This window comes from Corapipo altera, unplaced genomic scaffold (assembly GCF_003945725.1).
Source record: "Corapipo altera isolate COAL_440 unplaced genomic scaffold, ASM394572v1 57, whole genome shotgun sequence".
NCBI classification, from domain to species: domain Eukaryota; kingdom Metazoa; phylum Chordata; class Aves; order Passeriformes; family Pipridae; genus Corapipo; species Corapipo altera.
Genome location: NW_020884905.1, coordinates 1,574,803 through 1,587,443, shown reverse-complemented (window position 1 = coordinate 1,587,443; position 12,641 = coordinate 1,574,803). Strand labels below are relative to the sequence as shown.

Below are 12,641 nucleotides of genomic sequence, written 5' to 3'. Positions count from 1 at the left end.
TGTCTCACTTCTATCTCACTTCTACTCAAGGCCAGCCACATTTTGTAGCTACATTATTCCTGAGATCAGTTCAAGGAAAGCCACTTTGACTGAATTGCCATTGTCATCAAAAAAATTGAAACTGAAGGACCAAATACTGCAACAGTATAAGCACCCTGTGTTTTAAAGAAGCTATGAGAAAAACAGGCTGTACATAAGATTAACACCTGTAAGATACCACAAAAATTGTATTCTGGATGTTTGTGGTAAAATTTGTGTATCTGCAAAACATACACACATAATTGTTTTTTTACTTATGCTTGTTATTATCAATTACTATTTGATTCCTAATGATAAATTTAAGCAGACAGCTCAGTGAAATAACTACATTTTTTATTAAAAATTATTTTCACAATAAAATAGCTGTCTTTGAAATCACATACCTAGCTCCACTCCTACTATAATGGCCTCTGTATAAGCATCTCTTCCTTTACAGTTATTTTAGGCTACAGTATAATTGCCAACACATCAACTGCTTTAAGGTCATTAACTTCCAGTTGAAATCAAAGGTAATAATCCCACAAATTTCAACAGGAGCTGGATTCGTTGTGAAAACCTATGGCACTCTAGGATAACAGCAATACTTAATCCAAAGTCAAGACACGGATCTTAGCTATGAATGCTATACCAAGAAAACAATAAAACAAAACTAGGAAGACAAGCCAATTTTACAGGGGAGTAATACCAAATATTTGGGAAGAAGGTTGAACATCAGATAAATCAGAAAAAAAAAAAGTCCAAAAATGTAATACCCACTCCTGAATGTATTACCCTAAAGTCATTCTTCTTATATAATACTTTATGTCTTCGCACTGTAAGCATTATTGCAAACGATCCGGGTGTCATTAAAAATGGGTTTAAAACATTTTAAAAGCCAATGCACAGAAGTATTTGATCCCAAACTATTACTTACTCTGAGTTGTCTCTCATCAGGGTTACTTGTGTGCAATATGTCCATACAGCATAAAACCAACAGTAAAACTAGTCAGTACAAACCCCGACAGTATAAATCCACTCTTCTAGTGCCTCTGAAAGCCAGGAAACAAGTGACCAAATAAAAGCTTTCAAAGAAAAGTACTGACTGAAACTTATACTGCTTGAGTAACACAGTCAAAGAAAACTACCCTACAAAAATTAACTTCTGAAGTTTCACTGACTTCAGGCAGACCCACAAAGTTATTCCCATAACAGTCATTAGAGATGCTGGTCAGTGAGAAAGGATCCAAAGAAAAGAACAGATCAGAAGACCCTCATCTAGACTCACCTCAAACAACTAATAAGCCCAGATATGAAATAATGTGTGACCATTCCCCTGCATCTCCTTCCTCAGACCAGAAAGCTGTAATTTCAGTGTGCAGTTATTTCTCCTTGAGAATGTTATTATAATAAATTAAGATTCTGAAGTGATTTATTAGAAACAGAATCTTAATGAAGTCATCAAAGTGGAGGCAGAGGCCTGTTCATGAGCACCAGAGGCTTTAATAATTACTTACCACTGCTCTTAACAATGCAATGGGAGTGCATTGTTAGCCAGCTAGCTTTTTCACACAACATTGCATAGCAGTAGTATATCCCATTTGTCTTTATTTGATACACATATATGTAGAAAGACCTTTTCAGTAATGATACTGTATGTCCTACAGACCAAATATGGGGCATTTTCTTCATGGTTTTCTGCAAATATGATTTGCACCACTTTTGTCACTCTTTCAACTCTGCTACACAATGTCTATTTTAGTGCTCCTGCTACAAATCCAGATGGCTGCAGATGTGCAGCTGGCAACACTATGTTGTCTGACCCTGTTTAGGAGTTTACACAATGCAGTGCTTGAATTAAGAGGAAGTCCCAAGTGCCCTCATTAGCACAGCAACCAATGAGCTGAAACAGGAGCGGCAAGAGTGGGAAATTTTAGCAAAAATTTCCTAGTACAGGAAATGCCTGCAAGACAGAGAGGAGATTGTATACTTTGCTGTGAAGACAGCAGAGCATAAAAACAGCCCTTTAAGGCATGCACTGGTATTCTGAAAACTAATTGCAAAGTCTACCGGCCAAAGTAAGCCCTGCTATTCTTCTTCACTATGTCACTGTATCTCCTTCCACTTATAAAGTAGTGCAAAATGCTTTACCTTAACAAGGATCACATCCTTTGCATAGATCTGTAAAATATTAGTAAACATGTTGCTGCTTTATCAAATATCTTGGAAAAAAGTTCAAGTGGTGAGAGAAGTATTTTAAGGATGAATGTCTATTTGAAAATTTTTGATCTTGTGAAGCTTTGACACTGACTGTCTTCGAGGTAGACTTTAAAAGAGCTGGCTTTTGGTCTTCTCTGTGAAGACAATAAAGGGGTACTAGATAAAATACATATTTGTTATGTAAATGTACGAGCATGTATTTTTAAATCAATGTTGGATGCAATCTCTCATTATTTGAGCAACTTAAATTACTAGAAAAGAAATTCAAAGTATGCTGCCTTGAAAGGTGCTTGCACACATTTGGTGATATGATAATAATTTAAGCATTCTGATGTAATGAACTAATTCTTTCAGGCATTACTTTTTTTGCCATCGGCTTTCAAAGTTAAAGGTACACATAAACTAAACTATGAATACAAGTCAACCAGGTAAATATGACTATTTTTCTGGCAGCACGTGCACACATTGCATATGTAAATAAGTTTATTTTTTTAAAGAAATAGTCTCTGCTTTACAATTTCCTTCTAATTCTAACCACACAGCAATCACAGTCAATTCATAAGCAAAAGAAATACCAAGTAAAACTGCAATATTAACTATGAAAATAAATGCGGTTCCATAAAAAGATTCTGGTAGCACCGCACATTCACATATAGTATTCCACCTCAGGAAAGCCTTGTGATTTCAAGTAGCGCGGAAGCGTGCGATTAAACTCCATCAATACCAAGATAATTAATTAACAATGAGTATGTATCTAGCTCCTGTATAATTCTTTTCATGCACAAATCTTCTAATGCTTTACAGAGAAGCCTAATTTCACAACTACCACTCAACAGCTAGGCAGTAAAGGCTAGATGTCCCTCCTGCTTGAGTGGTCAGATCCCCTTATCGAGGCAAAGCCTGATAGAGCTCACAACCCAGCTCTGTACATTCATTCTGCCAGCTGCAGACGTCCCCAAAACACTCACATGCCCCAAGGTCAGTCTGCCTACAAACCTCATCTGCCTTTGCTAAATGCTCTGGAAAAAGTCCCCATGACTGACTGAAGTGCTGACTTCAGTCAAGCGTGAGCACTTGGCAAAGGGGACCATCCCAACAGCCGGACTGTCCTCACACCATCACACTGAGTGTGCTTGTGGACTACAGTATAATGCAGCATAAGCTCCCTTTTGCTCCCTCGGGCCTCTCGGATGCTCAGACTCATGTCTGTGCAGTTTGAATGCACGATGGCAGCAGCCTCAAGCCTGGTCTCATGGCAAAGCCCTGATACACCCCAAGAGGTCCAAGGACACTCCTCACAGGAACAGGAGAGGCAGAAACTGAACAGTGAAAAGGTTCTGGACATCAAGCTCAATCTATGTTAAGTATGAACAAAGTGCTGAAGCTCAGGCACATCCACACATTGGTCTGCATAGAGATGAATTTATGCACAGACTTGCACCTGGGGAGGTCAGACATCAGCAGGAGTTGTTTGACCGTATGAGGTCCCCACTTGTCAGCAGAGCCCCGTCACGGACAGGCTGTGCACCCACTGTGCAAAATACTAAAAAGTAACATATATTGGTCTAACTCTTAATTAAAGCAGGTCAAGCTCAAATATTTCACCTCATGCTCCCCACAGCCTGCAAGTTGCATGTCATTGGTTACTGCAGCTCAGCTGACCCCACGACTAAGAAATCTTTAAGCAGAATTAATTCAGTCATGTCTGAGCCCTAAATTGCTACAGACAGGTCACAGAAATCCTTACTACTACCCAAAATAACTAGACTGGGAAGCTGAGTTCCACTTACTGATTCTAATATTTAATACTTGATTTATAATGAGGTAAACTATACATTGATCAAAGAAATCCTCATAATATTGTTCAGAATTTGACTCATAAAAAAATAAAATTTATGACTCTGATCCTTTTTAGAGACAGCATGACCCTATCAACCTAAAACAACAGGTGTTTCAAAATGCTACATAGAGAAAGAAAAAATAAAATGAGAATAGCAGAATACTGTTGAGCTGAAATGCTCTTCATAGCTGCTTTTCCCCTGAATTATTATTTAGAAAACTAAAAACTCTGAATGCCTTCATACATTCTCTTTAACCCCACATGGCTGAGAAGGAAGAAGTAATACCAGCAGAAAAGGAAAAATACTATTTGTAGAGAAAAAAGCCCTTAAAACATAGCTATACTGCATTTATAAAATTGGCTGTACATCAAGAAGTATATAGGTTTAATTAAATTCTCATTTAATATACAAAGTATAATTTAGACAGAGGATAACTATGATACAATTATACAATACACACAAAATTACAGGTAACTGTATATTGTCCAGAATGATAAGCAGAAGTGGAATCTACAACCTACTGAGTTTTCATCCAGTATAACCAGAAGGGTTTTTAGGGTGCCTCATACCCCAGGAAACGGCAGCCAGAATTAAGAATCAATTTTGAAGCTGAACAATTTGTTACAGTGTTAGAACTTTTGCTTTCCTAGTCATTCTTTGAACACCTTGTCCACAGTACTATATGTGAATACGAAGGACTATGTTTTCAACAGATAATTCTTATTAAAACAGCATGTCACATGTACATGCTTTTTGAGTGCCAGAGATACGGCATATTCACTTTAGCTGGACTTTTTATTTGCAATCTATGAGGTTACCACAACTCCTCTAAATAAAAACCATTCATGATGAAAGCTGGGCCGTCACGCACTTCTATGAGATGCTGCAAGAGCATATAAAGCTTTTTAAACATTACACTGCTTTTAAGGCTGAAAAAACAAACAGATAAAGCTACTTACAATCTACTTTGGCTGTCATTTATTATGTATCATATGGACACCCATCTCCTCAATCTTGCAGGATGTACAATGAGCAAGAACTGTTTAGCTGAAAAACTGATTATTACTTCAAGCCTGCTATTTTAGATTACAAACAACGCATACAAATTCCTTCATCGGACAGGATTAGTTGGATTATAAATTTCTCACTTAAACGTAAGTACATCCTTTGTAGGACAAACAGGCATTCAGCTGTTGCAAACAGAACCCTGTCTGCCTTGTTCACATCTGCTTGCCACTTTACTTCCAGGGAGCCCATCAAAGGATGAAGCATATGGCCTCAATCTTGTTAGCGTTTGTAAATCGCATGCATACTAAGCACAGCAGAAATACATTCAATTGGAAGTACAAACATAACTTCGGCAGGCGCTGCTCACGTAACCCATCATCACACCACAAGAAGAAGATGGACAGATAAAGAAAATTCCCAAGAAAATCCACAATGGTTCTGAGTTTTTAATTGTTTCTCCTGGTTACAGCTCTGTTGGATTAGTGGTTTTGTGCTGAGATAAAACCAGCATCAGATTATCAAATCATGTATTTGTCTTACTATGAGTCCCAACAGGCCAATACCAACATCTGGTACACAAAGTTACTGCAGACCTTAATAGTGCGATTTATTTTTTTATTCTTAAGTTGCAAAGCAATTATCCATTCACAAAGGAAGAGCACGACATAAATTATCTCTTTGTTTTAAACATCTCCTGCATTCTCCCACTCCAGAAAAGGGCAATTCCCCCTTTCAAAAAAGTGTTTTTCTCAAGTCCCCAGCATTTGCAAATTAAAAAAAAAAAAGAAAAAGCTGCTAGTTTTATGTATCTTCCCCACAACCACCTGAGAACAGAAGAAGAAAACTATCAAGGAAAGTAGTTGCACCTGTGCATACAGGTTGAAACAGAAGTATGATGACACAGACCAGATGGGCCCTACAAGAACAACCTGATCACAGAGCAATCAAAATTATTCTGGCAATTCCTTACTCATGTAAAGTTTTAACAGCTGACAAATGTATCAGCAAGAAAAAGGCACACAAAGCTAAAAAGCTTTAGCTAATCAAAGATAATAATTGCAGTATTATTGAAATAGGTTATATATCAAGAAGCTAAAGAGAGTGTCTCACACAAATAAAACCATTTCCATTTGACTTCAGAGGCTGCTTAGTCTACCCAATTCATATGACTCTGGGTGTAAAACTGTAATCTTCTGTTGTATCAGCATTACCATATCAAAAGCACCAGGAGATGTTCAAATACTGCAGCTACCTAGCACAAAAAAATTCACCGTTTCCAGAAAAGAACGCTAGGATAGACTGTACACCTTGCTGGGTGATTCCTCCAACTTGCTCTAGAAGTTGTAAAAATGAAAACTTGACTACCTTGCTACATACACTTAGGACTTTTTGCCCTGTAACACAGAGCTGCTGGCAACTGCTCATCCTTGCATTATTTATCAAGCTTCCTTGATTTGTTTCTGGCAGAAATGACAAAATACTTTTAGTCTCCTTCAGGACGCACAGAGGCCACTTCTCCTTCAAGTAGCAGATCAGGAGAAAAGTCTATTTGATTCACGGAACCATAGAATGGCCTTGGTTGGAAGGGACCATTAAAGATCATCTAGTTCCTACCCCTTGCAACTAGGTTGCTCAAAGCCTGGTTGCTCATCCAACCTGGCCTTGAACAATTCCAGGGATGGGGCATTCACAGAGTCTCTGGGTAACCTGTTCCACTGTCTCACCACCCTCATAGAAAAGAATTTCTTCCTAATGTCTAATCTAAATCTATCCCCTTTCATTTAAAGCCATTCTTCCCCTATTCTATCACCACATGCCCTTGTAAAAAATCCCTCTTCAGCTCTTCTCGGCTCTTTATGTACTTTTTTGTGACTAAGGTGAGGAATAAAGAAACATCTCAGGTATGAGGTAAATTTACAGATTCCTGGCACAGCAAATTCACAGAGAACATTTTCAGAAATATTTATTTTTTCGGAACTTTAATTTTACATTGTGCTTTTCCTTGAGTTATAACAAACAGGTAACAGTATTTTGATATCCCTGAAGTGGATCACAATCTAGAACCCATTTTCATGTACAGCACTAAGTTATATACTAGTAGAATAGTTTCAGTGAACTACAGGTTAACTAAAAGCTTCTCCGTCAAGAGCATTTTGAGAACTCAGCCTGATAAAATCTGATTAGTCCCTCATGTCACAGCACACAGAATCACAGATATCAGAAGGAAAATAGAGACCAGTAGGTTCAGAAAGAAAGACTGAGAAGGGAGCATGCCCAATCACATCAGCTAGATCTATGTGCTGGAATCAAGTGGTGTGTCTCATTCAGGGCTCTGTATATTCTTCAACTACTCTTGAGCTATGTGCATGTGGAAGTATTAAAAGATCAGCAAAGACATTGAAGAAGAAAGGAGACTTATGAAGTCTGTGCTGATCCCTCAAAAAGCAGCTTCTCTTTTTCAATTTTCACAGAATGATCTTGTTTTTCTTAAGCATCAGGGCACAATAAATTTGATGCAAAACCAGTGATATTGCATCTCTCACTTTACAGTCTTTTTTTGCCAGGATTCAAAATTTCTTCCTCAAAAGAAAGGAAAAAGTTACTAATTAAAGCTAAGCTGAAGGTAGAATGCCTGATTTTTGGCACATCCCAAACAAGGAAAGGATGTAAATCTAAAGATTCCTCCAGTCTACTAAAAAAAAAAAAAAAAAGAGAATACAATAGTTCACGTCTAAATGGCAGATATTTTTTCAGTGATACGATTAAAAGGATTATCCTAAAACAAATTACTCTTAATTGGTTTACAGAGAAAAATATGAATATGGTAGGAATTCGCTGAGGCAAACAGAAGTGCATATTTTATGAATAAGTACTGTAAGCATCCATTTGTTACTTCAAAATAAAAAACAAACAACATTTGCATAACAAAACTGTTTACATATCTTAATGAAAATGTGTCATTATCTCCTCCTTGCTTTTATATGACAGTCAGCATACATCTTAGGTCCAATACATTGAGTTTTTACCATCTATTGCTTCAACAGCTTTGATATTTTAAGTAATCCACATTAGCATGCAGAATCAACAAGAATCCTTGAGTGCAGTTATTAGTATTTTAAAGAGGTCAAAATTATGCAGATCTACCAGAAAGAAATAATGCAGAACTGATCACTCTATTGATTCTGAAAACATGAGACACTAGCCTCACCATTCTACAAATCAATTCTACCGGAAGCTAAAGGATTAGACTGACGTGCATTTCCCAAGCTACATCTGTCAGAAGTTTAAAAAAGCAACCAGCCCACTGAGCAAGAACTGGCACTTTGGGAAATGGCTTAAATAGCATTGAGCTCTCAGCTAGCAGTTTTATGCTTTTTACATATTTGAATAGACTCAAGAGTCTTATTTCTTGTCACCTCCACATTTGACTTAAAGATAAAAATTAGGGGGAAAAAAAAGAAAGGAAAAAAGAAAAAACCAAACCCTGTATTGCAAATTTCTCAGTATACCAGAGATTTCAGGATCTTAGTGCTATGGACAGTAAAAGCACAGGAGCACAGTCAGCAGTACTGTTTCAACCCTAAGTAACAAAGACAAACAGGAGGAAGGGAGGAGGGGAGCCCACAGGGGCACTGCCTCTGCCTAAGTCTCATCCTTCCCTCCTAGAATCTCAAACTTAGGGCTTTTCCATTCTTCTGATTGTAATTCCCACCTCATCCACATTTTACTGATAGTGTGCCTAATGCTCCTTATGCAAACACATCTACTCAAGGCATTACTTTGCTTGTGCCTAAAAGTATGACTTAGGAGACCTTCAACAAATAAAAGTCTTACATCAGACTGGACCATATACTTCATGTTAAACTGCAGTTGTTTTCAGACTTTTTTTTAAAAACAAACCAAACAAAACCAGTCTTTTGGGCCCTCAAAATTCTCCAGCGGAAGAACTCAAAAACTACAGATTTGACAGATAAGAAACAGTGCATACACCCTTTAGAGATAAACCAACATTCTAATGTATCCTGCTTTATTTCATGAAACCTACATAAAAGCTAGTCCAATTGCCCGACCAATTCAGGGCTGACCAAAGGCTTGGTAAATACATTGTAATTACTTGACCAAAGGCTGCAGATATACACACCCAGTAAGCACCAAGTGCAGAGTAGGAAACCTCCTTCCTTCAGGCATTTTCCCCTTCCTATGCTAGAGCACTCGCAAGCCAAGCACTGCAGTAGAGCTAGCAGTCTGCTTCTGCCTTGGGACTACATTTTCCCAGATCAGACTCCTGAGCAACCTGTGCCGTGACAGCCAGCTGCATCCGTCCTTGGATAGCATGGGGGCAGATGGGAACGGGGAAGCAGATGGACTCAGGCACGGTAGCAATGCTGTACTAAGGCTGCACAAATGCACTAGCAGGAAGCAGCACTTTGAAGACTAACCTGAAAGTTCCCATGATTAGCGCAGGGCTCACAATACATCCTTGTCAAAGGACACAGCTTGATATTCACAGCTCAGCATATGCATGTTGCTGCCCTGTGACCAGACATGCAGCTCAACCTCATGGCTTGACACTGAGATCTGCTACAGCATCTCCGATGTAGCACTGGAGTTTTGGATGAGCAGCCATGTGACAGCCTCACAGTCCCAGGAGACCCACTGCTGATGAGCTGCTTATCAAGACAGATCCAGCTACTGGTGCTTTACTTTTCCACTTTTCTAATAGCAGGCATGTGGAAAGAGGAAAGTCATTGGGAAAACTCATCTGACTTTTGAGCAACTTCATTAAAACTCCATGCAATGAAGCCATTAACTGAGTCACTTTAAGAGAACCAGGCTTACCTTGAAGCACTCTATGGCTCCAATTCACAAGCCCCACGCCTCAAAAAAACTCAGCTGCTGCAAACACCAAGGTAAAAACTTTGTTGCTCTATCTCAAAACTCCAGAAACAGCAAAAATTATTTTTTTTAAAAACTCATAAATCATGGTATTTAGTATGCTATATTTGAGGACAAAAATGATTTTGAAAAAGAATAGTACAATTGCATTTGTAGAAATCCATTTTCTTCACTGATCTACATTTTTATCTTTACAGACAGAAATTTAGCTTTGTTAAATGATTCATTTTTATATTTCATTTACAGAAAAAAATTACAAAACATGTATGTACAAACTGTCATAGATGAGAAACAAATTAAATAGAAGGCAATCTAATTAATCTCTGAAATCTTGGGAAGGAACTTCAACCACAGCTGAAAACATATACAAGTTTCTTTGGTGAAGAAATACTACCTTCACCACTTCTTTCAATGAAAAGAACAAGCAGTGACAATGTGCATATTCTGCACAACTGAGAAATTGTCATCCCGTGTAAACACTAAAATCCAGGAGGGCTGCCCAAGCAAATCAGAACAGAATTCTGTCCAAAGACTGAAAAATGTTGCCTTCGTTTAATAAAATTAATTATTAGACTTAATGCTGTTGAAGTCATGAAATTCCCAGGAGCTGAATTCTCCATGTAAAATAATTAAATAAAAATATTTTTTTAAAAAGTGCAACACAGGCACCTAGAATGTGGTTTTCCATGCCCTGACATCCCAAAGCATGTCATTTGCCCAAAAGACTGGTGACTGGGAAAGGAAGCACAGTTAAGTATCATTAAATACTATTATTAGCTTTTTAGCAAAGCTAATTATAAGACTGCCAACCTAAAATGTCATGGTGATTTCTCATCTAATCATCTAGCACCCAGGAAATGAATGGAAACTATCAATTCATTTTTCTGACACATATTAGGAAAAACTGATGCTCAACATAAATCTGACATAATCTTTATAACTTCCTGAGCCAAACAAAGGAAATAGAATTAAAAGCAAAACAAACATCACAGGCCAACAACAGGAAAACATCACCAACAACCAGTAAAAAATCTCCTCCCTTTCAAATCTCAACAGCATTTGGGGGTTCAAAAGAGCAAACAAACAGGAAAATAAAATGGTAAAGTACTTGACAGCAAAATCAAAAGAAGACCAAAACCAAAAGACTACATGACCTGTTTTGCCAAATGATGAGGTGCAATCCCTAGCAAAAAAACACAACCAAACAAAAAAACTGAACAAAGTCTCAAATACTAAGGCTGATCCTCTAAAAGGTTTTATGTTGGATACCATCTGAGACCTCATGGTGCTACAATGCAGAAATTGTGTCTGGGATTACCATAGCATCACCATGATGAAGCTTTTTATCTTCCTAGGTTTTTCATATTTTCCTGAAAATATAATCTGTGAAACAAATAATTACTATCTTGAAAGGCCTCTTCTTATTGTATTTTTTTATTATTCTAATGCTTATAGTTGATCAAAATAAACTCTTTACATGGACTTTATGTGTAACTATGCATGCACCTGGTAAGTCTATATATGATCCACCTCCAATGGTTAAATATTCCCCTCTCACTCTTTGCTCCACAGTATGGTAAGGGATCACTAAATGATGGTAATGCCCTCCTTATCTGACAACACAACGATACCCACAACAGCTTGAATGGAAGACATATCACTGATTTTCTCTTTTAGCTGTTTTCAAAAAAAAAGTAAATGCAAAGAAAAATCAATGAAATAAATCTCTTTTTAGACACACCTGTTTAGAACTGATTGATAGAAGATCACGTTCAATTAGAGATACACAGGTTTCGTATGCACACACATCAGTAACTGTGACATACGGAGACAACTAAATCAAGTAGAACTGCTCCCTGTTCCTTGCATATATCAGTTACTTTCAAAAACCAAAACTGACAGAGGGTTTTTCTCATTAGTACCGGATGACACATCAGTAAGTGGTTGCTGACAAGCGAGTTTCCCTCAGGTTGCCCACATACCTGCAACCGACAGGCGTTTCGAAAAATAACAGATTATTTTTACCAAAAGGAGTCGCACGGGGCTGGTAATAGAAGCACTAGCAGTTACATAAACCGGAGCTAAAAATAAACTTCAGGGGCGCGGGTGGGCAGCGGTGGGGCAGGGGCTGGGGCCGCTGCCCATCGGGGCCCGCAGGACCGCAGCCCCGGGAGCGCGGAGGGTCCCCGCCCGCCGGGCACACCCCGCCGGCGGCGCCGCTCCGGCCGGACCCACGGCCCGCCCCGGCCCGGTCCAGCCCAACAAGTCGCCAGAGTGGGGGCGCGGGCGGCCCCTGCTTACCACCAGCACCGGCACTCCTGCGGTCAGCGAGTAGAGCAGCACCGGCGGCACGGCGCTGCGGTCCTCCGGGCCCGGGTAGGGCTTTCGGTACGCGCCCTCGTAGCAGAAGAAGCCTTGCACGTTGACGGTGAAGGTGTCCGTGTATTCGAAGTAATAAGCCAGCATCACGGTCCCTGCCATGATCACCATCTGGAAGTAAAGCATGCTGGTGAGCGGAGGGGGCACTCGCATGTACGTGGGCTCCGGCGGCCGCGGCAGCCCCGCTCCCCGGCGGCGCGCTCCGCCCGCTCCCCGCCGGCATCCACCGCGGGCGGGGGCGGCTCAGCGGCGGCCGGGAGCGCGGTCGGCCCGGCGGGGAGT

General features: G+C 39.4%; 1 protein-coding gene across 4 annotated transcripts in view; it reads right to left on the bottom strand.

Moving 5' to 3' along the window:
- Positions 1-12,641, bottom strand: part of PLPPR5 (phospholipid phosphatase related 5) — a 151,524-nt gene that overhangs the window by 68,375 nt on the left and 70,508 nt on the right. For 3 of the 4 annotated variants that reach the window (XR_003529036.1, XR_003529037.1, XM_027651657.1), the window contains exon 4: positions 12,282-12,470. Coding sequence is in view for 2 of the 4 variants with exons in the window: in XM_027651657.1 (XP_027507458.1) it covers positions 12,282-12,470 (189 nt within the window). In the remaining 2 variants the exon portion in view is untranslated. Of the gene's footprint in view, positions 1-12,281; positions 12,556-12,641 lie in introns of those variants that run through there. The other variant, XM_027651658.1, reaches the window with a different exon arrangement.